Genomic DNA, 16,387 nt, shown 5'->3' with positions numbered 1-16,387 from the left:
TGAGACATTCAAGTCATTCCCACAAAGGCCATTCTTTTTCCTGAGCTAATACGTAACGTTGCTGGGACTCATTAATTACGTTGTCCTTATTTCTCACACTCTTACACTACTTGCCCTGTCATTTGGCTGATAAATACACACTTAAGCTGAAACATAAATCAGTTAAAAAGATCATGTAAAGACAAAAAACAAATCGACAGTTTGGTCCATTTGTCCTTTAAGTTGGAAACAATGATTTTAATTGAGTTAGCCTACACTGTAGGAGTCCAATGAACTGACTTTAAGATTAGAAGCAGAGGGAAATATTGCTCTTACATACGTTTACAGGATTTAGTTAAAACATCAATGCCAGTGAGCTAAAACAAAGAGCCAATCCACTTAGCACAGTACAGACTATAGGCTTCTCACAGAGTGAAAGAGCTAGCTTGCGGTATGCTAACCTTCCCGCTAAGTTGAGAAGGGTCTGGCTGCAGCCACTGTGGAGATCCACAGTAGGTGGAAACACGTGATACAGTGGAAACCGCGAAAGCGGATCGTAAAGGCTGGGACAGAGTCATTCATATAGATGTCGCATGGCTGAGAGCGGCTGGCCCGGGTTCGAATCCGACCCGTGGCCTCAAATAATGCATTAAAACAGCCAAAATACCCAACATGGAACCCTAACCATACAATTTGTTCCTCTCCCAACAAGAAAGCTTTAAAAACCATCAATATTTGTAATATTTTTAATGTCTTTCTTTCATTATTCAATGTCACTGTATCGCTCGCTTTCTTTTTAAAGTTAATTTTCTATTTTTTTTCTCCCTTTTAATCTTTCTCTCTATCTTATTTGTTGAATTACACATACTCTCCCACTTTATTATTATTTTGCACTACAAATGTACATTGCCTCCTCCATGTATTATGTTTGTTGTCATTGTTCCTTTTGAAATAAAGCTGGAGGGGAAAGAAAAGCATACTGTGGAGCTCCACAGTGGCTGCAGCCAGGTGCTCTTGCCTAAGGTTGTGGTGTGACTTTGGGAAGGTGCGCTACACTTCTGGGAACTGTGAGTTTGAGGTGATGTCACATTATTTTAGCAGGAATCTTCCACTAATGTAAAGATGCTTTTGATGCTCTTAGTTTTTTCAGCTTAATGTAGAGAGTAGCTTACAGATTACTTTGGAATTTTAGTCTTTAAAGACTTTAACGTTCATCTTAACTCGATACTGTGGCTTAAATTGATGAATTTCTACTGTTTCCTTGCTTGCCATTAAAGACAATTATGCAATGGGTCAATTAAAAAAAAAAAACAGAATCAATTGATAATTTCACAGTCAATATAAAAGGAAGAAACTGAACAATCAGCTACCTGTATGAGATCCTCAGTACTCTGTGCTGTGTATAAATTTACCCACTTTCTGCAAAGTCAGAGGGTCACAAATTGAGTGTGAACCGTACATGGTTCAAAACTAAAGGATTGTAGGAGTAATACTCTCAGGATCTCCTGAGAGTACTTATTAAATAAAGTGTCTGTTCATAAGGGCCTCGCAAGCTTGGCTGACAGTGTCCCAATATCCCACATTATCTACAAAATGTATATATTTTGTGAAGAGGGAGCTTGCCTGCAGGAAGACAGAGTACTCAAGAGACTGAGTTTACACCATATGACTTCAGACTGAAAGAAATAAGGACTTATTTGTGTGGGCTCACTTGGGATTTTGCTCGTAGAAAGACAGAGGGACTAGGAACCTAGTTTGTTTATAAGCATGTGCAGCTTGATGGCAAGTAAACGCTGTTCAGCGGAGCGTGACAACGTCCCCCCTTCCTGATCACTCCCAGGCACGTACCCGAAGGATCGCTTAGCCCACACAGCAGCTTCGGTTGTTGTTTCGATGTGTCTTTCATGCTTCCTCTCAGCAGGATGTGCTAAGTAACAGGTCTGAAAGCACACAGATTAGACTCCACTCGCATTAAATTTGGATGCTCACAACCTGATTTGGAAGCTCACACTGTAATTGCAGCATTACGCAGGAAGAGTCTGGCCAAGACACCGGGTGCATGTGAGTAAAATAAACAGAAAGAAACAGACATGGATACAGATTAAGGAGAATAAAAGCACATGAAACAGAGAACTGGCTGTGTACAAATATCAAATGTGACCAAATCAACTTAAAAAGATGTCATATTAAAGGGTAAGTCGCTCATGGACACACTCATGACTCAAGTGTGTAGGATGATGTAAACCTATCATGTATAATGTATAGCTAGTAATTCGAGGCATATATTTATTGGACTCGATTTTTACCCAAATATTTTACAATAAGGAAACCAGTTAAAACGAATAATGAAATTATTCCTGACCTGCTGTCCATCTACACCAAGCGGTGCACGACTAAAGCCAGGAAGATTATGATGGACCTCTCTCATCCCAACAACGGACTCTTCTCACTGTTGAGGTCTGGGAAGCGCTTCCGGTCCCTTAAGGCCAAAACAGAGAGAAAGAGGAGGAGCTTCTACCCCCGGGCTATTCGGTCTTTGAACCAGGTGTAGGACTGGACTCACACACTGTTTATTTGCACATTCTTTTACTGTAAAAGTTAAAATCTGTAAATTTTGTAGTAATCTGGCAATAGGTCAATTCTTACTGTCATTTAATGGTTGGGCATTGCACAGCAATAAGCATTTCACCACATGTCGTACTGTGTATGGTTGTGTATGTGACAAATAAAATTTGAATTTGATTTGATTTGAACAGCGATGCGATCGATATTAATTAATTTCCGATCTATGGGTATCAGCATTTACAGCGACTAGTAAACCAAAAAAGAGAAGGCATCGGAGAAACGCCGTTCAATTCTGCTATGCGAGCTGCTGTTGCATCATTTATCAGCAGAGGTCACTCTCTAACTCTCTGTTAGCAACAACAACTAGCTGATCTGAGCAGGCTCAAGCAAAAGGTAAATGAGTAAATAAATAAATATACCTGACAAAATTTAGGAAAAACTGTGCATATTTAGTGCCTGAAAGAACACTGAACACATCAGCCAATATATCGGAATATCTCATTTTTAAATCATCAAAGATCAGCATTGGTTTTAAAATCCTGTATCAGGTTCTACTAATAATCATCTGGATTTTGTTAAAACATCTGTGACTTTATTTGCTCCAAAAACACATTAATGTACAGAATACAAGTTCTCAAACGACAGCTCATAAACTGTACTTTTATATTTCTTGATGAAAAAAATCTATTTCAACAAGTTTTATACATTTCTCTTGTCAACAAACAGAAATAAAGGCATTTGTAGGTTAATTACTTGGCGAACCTTAAAGTGACTATTTGGAAGACGCGCTGTTATACCTGTGAAACAGTTGAGCCACTGCCTCGACTTCACTGTCAGGAAGAAGCCAAGAAAACATCTATAAAAACAGCATTTTTAACAGTGTTACATAAGAAATTGATTGAAGTTTTTTAAGGCATCTGAAGATACAGCGTGTACACCTGAAAACATGTTAGTAAGGGTCAAGTGAAGAATGGAAACTAGAGACATGACAGTGAGAAATGGTGGAAATAAGCTTTAAAAACATTCAGTTTAATTAATGAAAGCACAAACGTAAAGGTTATTTTCAGGTTTCTTACTTCCCTTCTTCAGGATTCTTTTAAGCAACGTTTGTTTCATTGTAGCTCTTATCATGTTTTAGGATTCATACTTGTGATTTTTCACTTGGTGGGGGGTCTGGGTGACCTGTCACATTTAAAAAAACAAACATTTACCTTGAAAGAAATGTGACAATAACTCACTCTTATTGAGTGATATGTCTAAAGTGACTGTTGTAGTTTATTTCTGTTGTATTAAATGTTGTTGTTATAAGAAGGGTATTCATCTCCTTCGTCTTCCTCCCTTTGGGGGGTCATCACAGCAGATCATCTGCCTTCATCTCACCCTGCCCATAGCACACTGGTCTACTTTCTAACCCGACTGTTCCGCTTCTTCTTTGCTAATCTCTTACCTTGAATGCTTTTCTGTACTTCCTCGTTTCCCCACTAAGTCTCCTTTTCCTCCTTCCTCTGTCAGGACACCAAACACCTTCTAAGGTTTCCTCACTACTCCAGCCGTACTGTCACAGCTATCTGGTATCTCCCCCTCCACCCAGATCCTTCTTCAGCTTCCACCACTTAATTCTTGTGTCTGCCTTCACTCGCTTAATCTTCGTGATTTCCAAAGTCATTCTGCAGATTACCATCCAATGCTGCTAAGCTACATTCTGACCACTGTACAGTATAATATCTCTTTCAGCTTGCTCCTTCTGCATAAGATGTAATCCACTCGGGTGGATTACATCACCTACACGTCCACTCAAGTCTCCTCCAAAAACAGAAACAGTCACCATAGTGTCCCAGGTCAACTTTGGCACAGAAACAAACATGTTTACAGTTTTCCGCAAAAATTGCTCTGCGGCTAATTTCCCCTTCATAACAGCTGTGATCTTTTTCTGAATTTATCAATTTGTCAAGGCTTAAAGTCAGGAGCACAGAGCGATGCTGCTGGAAGCTGTTTGATACGGTTTGATTGGATTCAAGTCACTGAACTGGACTTTTTTACCATATTTGTATTGTTTACTCTGTTGCTGCACAGTTAGTAGGTATGTGTAATTAGCAGGTAATAGCTACTACAATTTGTATGCTTGTCACAGAGCGAGTGTGTGTGTGTGTGTGTGTGTGTGTGTGTGTGTGTGTGTGTGTGTTGACGCGATTGGGATTGAGGAATATTAAAAGTGTTAACATGTTGCTAAACTTTACTCCAAAATTGGTCATTGTGTGCAGTTTAGAGCGGTTGTAATGACTGACCTGATGGTGTATTTTGTGCTATTCTTTTCTTATGAAAACAGATTTTCTTTGAATTTGATTTTGAGAATTTTCCAGGTACAATTAGAGAAAAAATATAGAGTCAGTCTTTATTATTCTGTGGATACAAAATGTTATAGCAGTTTGTCCAATACCAAAAGGTTGATTCTGTTCATCTGGACATAACGTTTTTTGTGGGAGAAATGTTTCGTCAACCTTACAAACAGTACATTTGCACAATGACTGAAACTAGCCCACTGAATGAAAAGTGAGCTGTGAGGTCAGTTCCTTGATCATAGAATGCTACATCCACATGAACAGACTCAACATTTTGGGATCTATCGACCTGGATGATTGAGCGTGCATCAAGACAGTTTGTCCAGTAATTTTGCTAACAGCTAAAACGTTCAACAGTGGCGTTAGATTACAGCTATTATATCACCAAAGTCATTGAGATTAATTATCAGGGCACCATGAATTCTGGTTTAAAAGTTCATGTCATACAAGCTGTGATATTTCATTCAGGATCAAAGTTGGCGACCAATTAAAGAGACAGCCATTACTGTCCCTGAGGCTGCACTGCGAGCAAATGCATTCCAAACTTTTATGACAGATAAATTTTAAAACCTTTAGTGCACTTTCAAGAATAGGCTTTTATACTTGCGACTTAATATGTTGCAAGGCAACAAAACAGGATTGTAAAAAACAGATGAGCCGTATTGCCCTCTAACCACACCAGTTTTCCCTTCTTCACGGTTCCTTTTAACGTGGCATATCTGTTCTAAACGACATGTCTGATGAGCCGGTTGTGAATGTTTTCCATCTACTGCTCGTCTCACAACTCCACGCGGTGTCGACAGTCCTCAAATGTCTGAAAATGAGCAAACGGCAAAGGCTCGGTGGTGTCAAGAGAACCGGCAGAGACGTGACTTTGGTAAAACAGATCTGGGGTCTGCGGTAAACTGGGTGTTGCTACGGCTATGGGAACGCATGCACAAATAGATTCTCTCAACACCTCTGGAGATGGTGTGAGACTGTCAGCTGAGACAGCATATGTGAGTGAGCTTCTCACAACTCTTCAAAGAGTGTCACATGATCGACTCCTCATTAATTGGTGACAAAATCTTATGATGCGTTACTTTTCTGTTTGTATGAGAGGAAAAAAAACGGCACGCTGCGTCGTCTCTACGGGGTTTCATTTCATAATTTACCTGCTTCTGTTTGCTTTTATTAGGTACGTTCCCACAGGGCTTGTCCTATGTCTCTGCAAGCTCAAAAGCAAACGTCTGAGGCTGACAGGCAATATGTCAGCCTCCCTCTGAGTGACAGACCAAGGTACTTAATGCCTGACATTTCATAATGTAAATAATGCTGTGGCGGTGCATGTCTTACATCCATCTGAGCAATATGCCACCAGTCCCAAAGTGACTCTGCTCTTTACCTGTAACCTTTTTTCATAGAATTTCAATGCTGCTCCTGCCAGTACCAAGAACACAGTCAGTATTTGATCAGTTAGATCTGCCGCTCTCTATCTGTATTACTTGTAGATGTCAGTTGAAAACAGTTGGCAGTTTGAACAGTGATGCAGAAACACTGTAGCACTTAACCATTTCACTGGCCCTTATGGTGCCTCAAATGAGCTTTTATTATAAAGACCACTCTTGTGATTTAAATCGTTCTTTTCAACTCTGTGATCTAATCTACAAATATTCCACAAAATAAATAAAGTAAATGTACAAATAATGAAACACTCAAAAATATTAAGGAAAACAGGTGAAAAACTGAGTAGAGCTGAAAGTGGTGCAGGGCTACAAAAGGAGACAACGGGGGATTGATAAGAATGCAGCGATTTCAGTTACATAATCAATATTATATTATCACTTATCATTTGATTCATTATTGATTCTCACTCGGTTCTCATCAGCTTCTCTTTGAGTCTCCATCATCTTTAAGCATCATATCAAAGACTTTATATTAATGGAAATTAACTGTATGCTCTGTGGGTAGATGTGTGTGAATGTGGGAGATTTTTGCCCACTGTGATGTGATCAGTGTCGTGGTTGTTACTCAAAAAACTAATTATTACACATAATACACAAATACTAATTACTCCAAGGAGAAAGTAGTTCCTTATACTACTCGTTACATTACTTTCATGTTACAGTGTAAAATGATCTGAAACACAGTGTCTGGTGATTACATAATTACCATTTAACAATGTAAACCTACAGGCTACGGCTCCACACACCAACATAAATCTCTATCCTTGTAAGAACACATATGATCTTTCTCTTAGCAGAACACAAAGATGATGAAAACCAAAAGCAAAGTTATGTCCACGCTGCAGACTGCGCTGCTATTTTCCTCCTCCAACATATGAACTGAAATCAGCTGATTGTTGTGCCAGTACAACGACCGATAAGCAGCTCAAAGGGCAGACAGACGAATAATTCCAAGACATTGGACTACTGGCAATGGTTCTCGACAACAACCAGTTCTCAGTTCTTCTCTTTTAAGGGGATAACTTCCATCAATTAAGCTTGGCTGTTTCATGGGTAGGACCACAGACTTGTCAGTGATGATACAGCCTGCAGACTGGAAGCCTGGTATCATTAAATGTGGCAGGTTTTACCACTACACTACTGCTGAGCTGTTTTGTGGTTTTTTGATCATCGTATGCTATAAATGACCCACTAACCCTATAACCGTAACCTTAATAACCACAATAATAACCTTTATACTTGTCATTCAACACCACAGAATGCATTTTAAGTACACGATATGCCAAGTCTATAAAATCACATGGGGAGGTATAAACTGTTCAAAAGTTTTGGCTGAATCCACTCTGAGCTCTACGTAGACCTTAAAACAACCAAATGCATCTGCTCAGGGTTCCCAAGAGGAAGAGAATACATCAAAGCTCAAGACGCAAGTCTTCACTAATCCATTTAGTGAACTAAAAGCAAACACTACAACATTAAAAATAAATCCTGTAGCAGACGGCAAGACAATGAAGAGTCAGAAAGTAATCAAGTTGAAATGAAACGGGCGTGTTTTTAAAGTTATAAAGAAAAGACCCAAATCGGAGGAGCTCAGGTCAAAGTTTGGAGTTACAAAACTAGATTTCCTTCATTCCTCACAGATATTTTGTTTTGCATATTTAACCTTCATCTGTTTTAGGTTTATTTTTTTAATTCTCACAAGTGCCAGTTTAATTTGATCCTGCATATTGGTCGGTTTGGAGACGTAGATCATAGCAGCTGTTAAACTGTAAGATGGTAATCCTAAATTTTTTTGTTCTCGTTCGTTATACAAACTTAAAGCTAATCCGACAGCCAAATTTGTTGTGTTGAAATGATCGAATGCTGACGGAGCAGTGGGGAAAAAAATGTTTGTCCTGTCCTCTACTGTTAGCACTTAGCTCAAATTGAATCAACACTTACAGTATGGCAGTTACATTTTTTACGTTTTACTGGAAATGAATGAGAAAGACTTTTAATTCACAGCCTCCTTCGCCTGTTTGATTGCACTACTTGTGAATGACACATATGAGTATTGACGGATTCTCAGTGACACCGTCTTTAGATCTTGCCATGCCATTACTACAGTGCGGTGCTGTCCACCTACACAGCTCAACACAGCAAGTTCACAGCAGCTCTCTGTGCTGTCAAATGTCTTTCTGGAGAGTGCAAGGAAGTAAAAGAGACAGACACAAAGAAAAGGATTGACAAGCACAAAAAAAGAGAAAAGTCCAACAGAATGACAAATCATGCCCTTGATAAACACTGGGGCCATTCTCTGGGAGAGGGAGAAGTTTTAGAAGTTAAACTTTGGGCATGTGACCAAAAAACTTGAGTCCTGGATTTTTATTGAAGCTGGACATAAGTGTATGATAAAAGTACAAATCATGGGCGTAACGTAGAATACACGTGTCCAGACTGCCTTTTTATTACTTTCGTTTTGATGCCGGGGGTATGCGTGCAAGCGTGTTTTCCTTTGTTTGTTGTTTGAGGCTAACGTGACTCCTGTGGCCAATGTTTCATGAGTCATAATTACAACCTCCAATCCAGCCTGACATACAAGCTTTCAGTAATCTGGGACATCTGAGGGATGAGCCAAAATGCCTTAAAGGTTAAATATTAAGAGCATCAGAGCCCTTATCTGTATCCCTTTCACTTTGGCTCCGTGGCATGCCGTTGACTCATCTGTTTATTTATAAAGTGGCTCCGATTGTAAAGACCAAGCACATCTGTTCCTGCTTATAGCAACAACTCGACATATTTAATGCAGGATGTTCTCGAGTTCGTCGTCTGCATCGGCTGAAAGAATAGGGGCAAATTGTTTCACAGTCACACAAGTCTATTCATATCACAAAACCAAATAGGGCTGCTAAATAGTAATGACTGTTTGGTTTTTGAGGGTGAACGCAAGTTGATGGAAGCAGAGCAGCAGAAATGAAAAACAGGAGGAAAAAATCCAAACCGTTTCTGACATTCTCAAGATTTTTTCCTCCCTCGTCTCCACTGTACGGTCATTTTGTGTCATGAGCTACACTAGTTTGTCAAGCCCACAGAAACACCCGAGGCACAGGATGGGATTTCAGTCCAAAGCAAAGTGCAGGCCATGGGAGCCGGTGATACGTGTTTGACTGTAATTGGTTTGGTTACAGACAGGCCTAAGTGGTGTGGGTGTAACACCGAGCTGTGCAGTGTGGAGCAGTTGGACTTGGACATTTGGAATTGAGAGAGGGGAAAATACTTTCTATGTTTTATTGCCTTCCAGTCGAGGCTAATTATGTTTTGACTCTGAAGAAGAACAAGCAGCCTTGTTGAGATATCAGTGCTCACAGCAGATGAATATATTTGAACTGTGCTCTAGTGATTTTTTTCATTAAGCTTCCCAAAGTCTCTCTTCGCATCTCGTGATGTTAATTAAAGTTTCAAGCAATTATTTTTTTAAAAAGCGTTTACGCTAAGATAAAGCATGATTTGTATAGGTTTTGATTCGTGCGTAGATTCGAGCCGAGACAAAGTGTTGAGCTCTTTTCCTCCTCCTACACCCACTGCTTGTTCCCTCTACAGAGGGAGCAAAAATGCTGCATAAAAGGCAGCTTCCGATAAAATGTGGACGACACGGCAAGGAATGACACATCCACTGCCAGCTCATGTCCGAGTAGACTCACACCACATTCTCCAGATACTCTGAGTGTTGGGATCCAGCATCATCAGCTGGACCCGAACGCTAATTCTAGTCCAATTACATTCAGTCGCCGTTAAGTGAATGGCTTAAAATTCCACGAGTGCGACGAGTGTGAACCTGCTCTAAGAGCTGAACCGAGGCAAAGGACACGTTTGACATCGTCATCACCTGGACAACGGCCACGATGTGGAAACACCCACAAAATTAAGACACACTCTTCATCCTGGTGACACAACAAAAGAAAAGCCAAAGTGTGTCTCGACCAAAGTTTCAATACCAAAAGCAGTGCAGAAATTATAAGCCAATGTTTCCATTAGGATGTCATAAAAAATAATAACCTTTTTAAAAATATGTCTTCAGTCATTATTCCAGAAAAAACATCAAAAATCCAGTAACTATGTGAGTGTTTTGGTTTCCCTCGCATTAGTGTGAAAAGGAATATTTTGGAATCAAGAGACATTATAACGCTTTCTCATGAATAATTAAAAAAAATGCAACCCTAAAAATGTTACAGTTGCAGCTGTGAAATTCTGAGCTGACATCAACACCTGAAATCATTTTGATCAATAACCTTTTTTTCTGGTCTAGAGGAGCTTTCTCTCTTTTTCTGGTAACTGATTTCACTTTAAATTGATGTTACGGTTAAAAAACAGAGAAATGTTCATAATAATTATAAAAAAGTATGTAAACTTTGAGGTATTAATACCACTATCTGTAAATATTTTGCCCATGCAAGAAAAGCAGGCCAATACCAACACTTTAGTGCAAATCCTAAAAGAACTGCATTTAAGGAATTCCACTTTTTCTATGCAATCATTTGTTGTTGTTTTTTATCACACAAAATAAATAGTCTCTAACACTGTCCAGCTAAACTCAGCCCCACTGCTAACCCTCAAAACCTGCGAGGTGTCCTAGCCCTATGCTATGAAAATATGTCATTTTTGTTTTTGCAATTGTTGTCTCGTGTGAGGCAAAGAGGAGACAGGAAAAAATACAATATTCTGATTGAGACACTTTAAAAAATATGTATTTAATTTAGATCTTGGAATGGGGTCTAACCACAAACACACTTTTTACTCTGGATGCCCTGAAACATCTGACACCTTATTTGAGACTTGACACAGAAGCTTTGCTGGTCATGTGCTCTGTAAATATGCTCCATCCTCATATTAAACTTGGAGAAGTGAAGCAATAATTAAGCAGCCTGTTACAGGTGCACTTGCAGTTTCTTCCTCCTGCCTCATGAGGAACTCCAGCCGTGACCTGCAACACCGTCAAACCTAATCTCCTCAGTCCTGCCATTAAAAGAAAGGGCCCACGAGCAAATGCAACTGTCGACTTTGCAGTTCCTTTTACTGGCGTGTCTCAGGAAACCTGTCAGCAGTAGAGAAAAGAGGGAGGCTCAAGTTGCTTCACCTCTCCCACAACCTGCTGCACTACCTAAAAATCCTGCCCTCTGGCCACAGATGCTCAAAACGAACAACTTTATCCCGACATCAGTTGAGTTGCTCAGACTGCAGAAGTTCCTGAGATAAAGCCCCTGGACTCCCACCCCAACCCGTCTCTGTACCTTCTTCAAGGGGTCATTCTTTGCCCACCAGACCAAAACCACGTGCACATTTAGGCCTGATATGAGATTCAAATACCATGAGTTAAAAGATTCCTGTGGAAATGATGGGCTAGGACTCCTGACTTGTGTTCTATACATTTCAGATCCTTCATTTAAACCATGAAATGTGTGGAAATGTGTAGATTATTACATATGTGAATGGCCTGTATTTGTATAGCGCTTTACTTAGTCCCCAAAGCGCTATGTGGACCTGACAGTTTAATTAAGAAGTGGGGATCTGTACTCTCTCTCTCTCTCTCTCTCTCTCTCTCTCTCTCTCTCTCTCTCTCTCTCCCTCACACACACACACACACACACACACACACACACTTTAAGCAGCGGAGACTCCGTTGGTTGTCCTGAGGCCGGTGTGCCCACCTGATGGCGACCAGCCTACGCGCACACTTGTCTCTGCTGTGATTTCGTGCATATGACCAGTGATGCTTTAAGCTGACACAGTGAATCACTTACGCTGCTGTTCTGCCCGGACCAGTGCACCATAGCCTGGTTGTGAGACGAATCTCCGGTCAAAGCGAACGTCGAACTGTTAAGTTTTAGCTCCTCCTGTCTCGGACCGGCGGCTCTCCGCTCCTCTCCGCTCCAGCGCAATTCAGAGCGCGCCACTCTGCGCCCAGCCACCGTGCCCGTGGCCTCTCCCCGATCCTGATTCTGGGCCGAACGGGAGGATCCGACTTTGTCCCCGTGGCTGTTCCTCCTGGCGCGCCTCCTCACACCTTCGACACGGCCGTTCTTCTTCTGGCCACTCGCCGACACGTTGGAAACTTTCATCTGCGTAAACTCGCTCTGGCCGAGTTCGCCTTTTGCGCGCAGATCTCGTGTATTCCGTTTGAGGCTCGTCTCCGGGTATTCCACCCGAGCTCGAGCGCATTCAGCGGACCCAGCTGCGCAACTGAGCCGCGGAGTTTCCGCACTCGCGGCCCCGAATCTCCGCTCACTGTTCCCAAAAACTTGTCCCCTGAACCCTGTTGCGGACTCGCTCGTGTGAAATTTCAGCAGTAATTCCTGTCCGAGCCACTTACTTCCAGGCTGGCATGAGCGGCAAGTTATCTCAGCCTCGCCGGCGTGAAGGAAGCAGGGCACCGCGAAAAGCAGAAACCAAAACGCGCGGTGCCACTTTGGGCAAAATATGACCTCCCCGTTCATCGCGGGCGGTGCGCAGGATGCCGTGGGTGCTGGATGTCCTTTCCCCCTCGACTGTCCTCCCTTGATTTTCGGGGTGTAAACTGGTGCTCGGCTCTGGAAGAGGAACTGCTGCAAGTTGTGGCGTTGCCCAAATGCAGTGTTGTAAAAAGTGCGGCTGAGCCTAAGTGGTCCAAGTTGAAGGATTTGATCAAATGAAGCCGCGCGCGCATGGGGGAGGAGCTGAGAGATCCAGACTGAGAGATGGAAGGATAATGTTGCGACTGTCTTTCTCCATATTTGTTATTTGCCAGCATATGGCAGCCTATAATTAAAGCAGTCAGTGATACAGTCATTTTGTTCTGCTGCTCTTTTATTTCTCCTCACAGCCACATTTTTAGAGGAAGCTGCTGCAGCTTGTTTTTTTCTCCTCTCTCCTGTTGCTGATTTTATCACCAACCTCCCTCCGGGGAAGCACATTTCTTAATTTAGCAAATGAAACGGAGTTATTTTACCTGTGATGAACTTGTTTGGATCGGGCCCTTTCGGGTCTCAGCGGGAACTTCGGGTAATTGGAACGTATTAATATGTTTCCAATTAAGCGCACTGTCACGGATGACATATTCCATGACTTATTAAACAGCAATAAAGAATTTAGCAGCCCACGCGGGAACATGAGATTTTTACACTTTGCATCTCTTCATACATCTCTCACCCCTCCAGGATGTGTTTGCGTTTACTGTGCGCACCAGTCCAGCTGCGGGGAAGCTCAGTGTGGACTGAGTCATGAGTATTTAAATGCTCTGGGAGACATCGGGTATGGTTTAGTGTCAGGCAACAGGGGGCGAGTGGGACAAGGCTGGACATTCATTTCTATCTGACCCTGCAGTTCTCTGTGCCTAATAACTGAAGGATGAGCACTTAGTAGCACAAAGGCTATACAAATGGCCACAGACTACTACAACAGCTGGCTGCTTTCTATTTTACAGCCATGAGGGAATAAAATGGACAGATTGTGCCTGGAGATGTGATAATTTTACCACAAGGAAAAATATCTAAAGGCGACAGATTAAAGTGTAAAGGCTCATTGAAGTATTGCCAAACAACACTCCTGTGTAGAGAAACGCTTCCTCCCAACATATTTGTGTCACGTGCTCTGAAAAAGCTGCTGAATATAAACTCACTGGGTTTGAAAAGAGTCTTCTGTTGATAAGGACCCATCTGGGGTGATAACAGTGCAGTGCTGCTCATTCAGAGCCACCTTCACTGTTTCCTGAGAGCAAATCATCTCATTTCTCCGAGCTTTGAACCATAATCAAGCCATTTAACAGTGTCATATCAGATGATGATTTTAGACTTCCTAAACTGTCTAAAGCTATATTTGTTTTTATTTGTTTGCATTTACTGTTATATTGTTGCTCATGGGGTTATTAAACCCGATAAACAATCCACTTAGCTCGCTATAACCTTCAGAGACGGTGGGAAAATGTATCCTGCAGCACTCTCCAAGGTCCTGATCCTGAAGTTTTCATGGTTAGTTACAAGAAGCTATCCTCGTTAGATGATCCCTGCACTCACAGTTTAATGCACTTTGCCAATAAACCAGGCTTAAAGAAACTCATTTGATTCATTTCCATCTCCACTTTATTTTCTATTAAACTCAGAAAATACTAAATTTTTGATTAAAAATATTGGCTAATTTTGAATTTGATGACAGTAACAGTGACAGGACCACGTACCACTGTGTAGCATCCCCTCTTCTTTTAACAATCATCTGTAAACATCGGGGACCTGAGAAGATCTCCTGCTGGAGTTTAGGGACAGCAATGTTGTCCTTGGTCTTTTTTGTCATATCTTTGGTTTCATGATGCTCAAAATGTTGTCAGATGATGAAAGGTCGGGACTGCCGTGATTTCTGGAGGTGTTCATGCAGTGATTTCCGTGACAGAATCATGTCTGGGCCTGAAGATCACACGGATCCAATATTGATTTTCAGCCTTTTCCTTTGCGCACAGAGATTTCTCCACATTCTCTGAATCCTTGGATGATATTTTGAAGACATAATCAAAGATTTTTACGTTAAGGAATGTTATCCCAAAAATGTCTACATTTGCAGTCTGTTGCAGCTGTCCATCTTTACTACAGGGAAACTGGTTCTATAAGATGCTCCTTTAAGAGCCCATCATTTAATCGAACAGTTGCCGATTAACCTAATTAATTTCAAAATGTTTCTCCAGCTGTTTCTTTTCGGCCCCACTTCCTTCTCCGGCCTTTTTTGGCCCCATCCCAAAGTTTTTGAGACATGTTGCTGCCATCAAATTTACAATGAGCTCATATTTTTCAGGAAATAGTAAAATGTCTCATTTTAAACGGCCTTAATGTGTTTTCTGTGTCATACTGTGAAATTTGCATACCACTCAATTCTGCTTTTATTTACATTTTGCGCAGCTTCCCAACTTCTTGGAGGTCGTATTTCTCTGTCTGTTTATTTAAGAGCTGGTAGAGCCCCTCAGCTCATTTTCTGTCAGAAACCTCCAGTCATTATGTTCTTGTTGTTGTCTGTGTCATAGAGTCACCGTGAGTTTAGAGTTTAGAGTTTGTGTCACTGAAACAGTCTTGTTTCACGTTGTCCAGCATAACTGACCACAAAGGCTGTGTCTATATACTGAGATGTAACCCGTTCATAACCTCGGCTAGCTCTAAAAACAATACTCACAATAAGAATCAGAATATGGAGCGGTCGTGGTTAAAAGAAATAGTCCCCAAAATACAGGAAAAAAAATTTTTTTGTTTATTTCAGCATCATGGGTTTTTATGTTGGCATCAGTGTCTGACTTTTATTTACATATTACCTTTAAAAAAAAGAAGTAATCCCTTACACTACTTACATTACTTTTCAATTGCTTGTCCGCATAGACCGTGTTAACAAACTGGCTGAATGTTTCATATCTACAGATATACAGATACACACTTCTTTTAATACCACATTTAAAAACAGGCATTTTAAATATTAACACAAAGCTGAAAGCAAGATGGGCAAAAACAAACCAGAGAGCACTTACAGAGAGAAGATACTGACAGTGATTCCACTATGGAAGTGAGTGCCGGTACAAATACACAGTCCTACAAGCCTGTACATCTCTGCCCCATCAGCCTGGCTGGGATTGGCATGGACTCCATCCAAACTCTGACATCAGCACAACTGACTGCAGTCGTCTCCTAAGTGATAGGTGCCACTGCCAAGAAAAATACACCACTGCTCCATGGCAATAGGGCTGGAGGTTCATGACAAGCAGAAAAGAAGCCAGTTTGCACTGCTAACCTGCACCAGTGACTTAACAGTCAAACTCTGCACGTTCTGAATGTTCTGAGAAATGCCTGAAGGCGGTCAGGCTCGATGAGCCTTTTGGAGTGTTGGTTGCCTCTTTACCTCTTCTGAAATCCTCAAGAACTGCCTAGCTGTTTGGTGAGACTCCTGTCTGAAGTTTAGCATTACGGAAAATTTCTGTCTTTAAAAGAAGTCTGCACAAGTTGTTTCATAATGAATGCACCTATATTTTTCTCACCTGAATCTCACCAAAAATCATTTCTACGTGAGAGCATACCAGTCTCA

At 41.2% G+C, this 16,387-nt stretch overlaps 1 protein-coding gene across 1 annotated transcript in view; it reads right to left on the bottom strand.

Moving 5' to 3' along the window:
- sorcs1 (sortilin-related VPS10 domain containing receptor 1) overlaps positions 1 to 12,976 on the bottom strand; it is a 193,823-nt gene extending 180,847 nt beyond the window's left edge. The window contains exon 1 of the mRNA XM_014411966.3: positions 12,106 to 12,976. Coding sequence (XP_014267452.3) covers positions 12,106 to 12,798 — 693 coding nt within the window. The 5' untranslated portion in view covers positions 12,799 to 12,976. The remainder of the gene's footprint in view (positions 1 to 12,105) is intronic.
- Between the last annotated feature and the right edge of the window lie 3,411 nt (positions 12,977 to 16,387).

This window comes from Maylandia zebra, linkage group LG6 (genome assembly GCF_041146795.1).
Source record: "Maylandia zebra isolate NMK-2024a linkage group LG6, Mzebra_GT3a, whole genome shotgun sequence".
Classification (NCBI taxonomy): Eukaryota; Metazoa; Chordata; class Actinopteri; order Cichliformes; family Cichlidae; genus Maylandia; species Maylandia zebra.
Note: the sequence above shows the minus strand (reverse complement) of the source record. Positions and strands in the feature narration are given on the sequence as shown.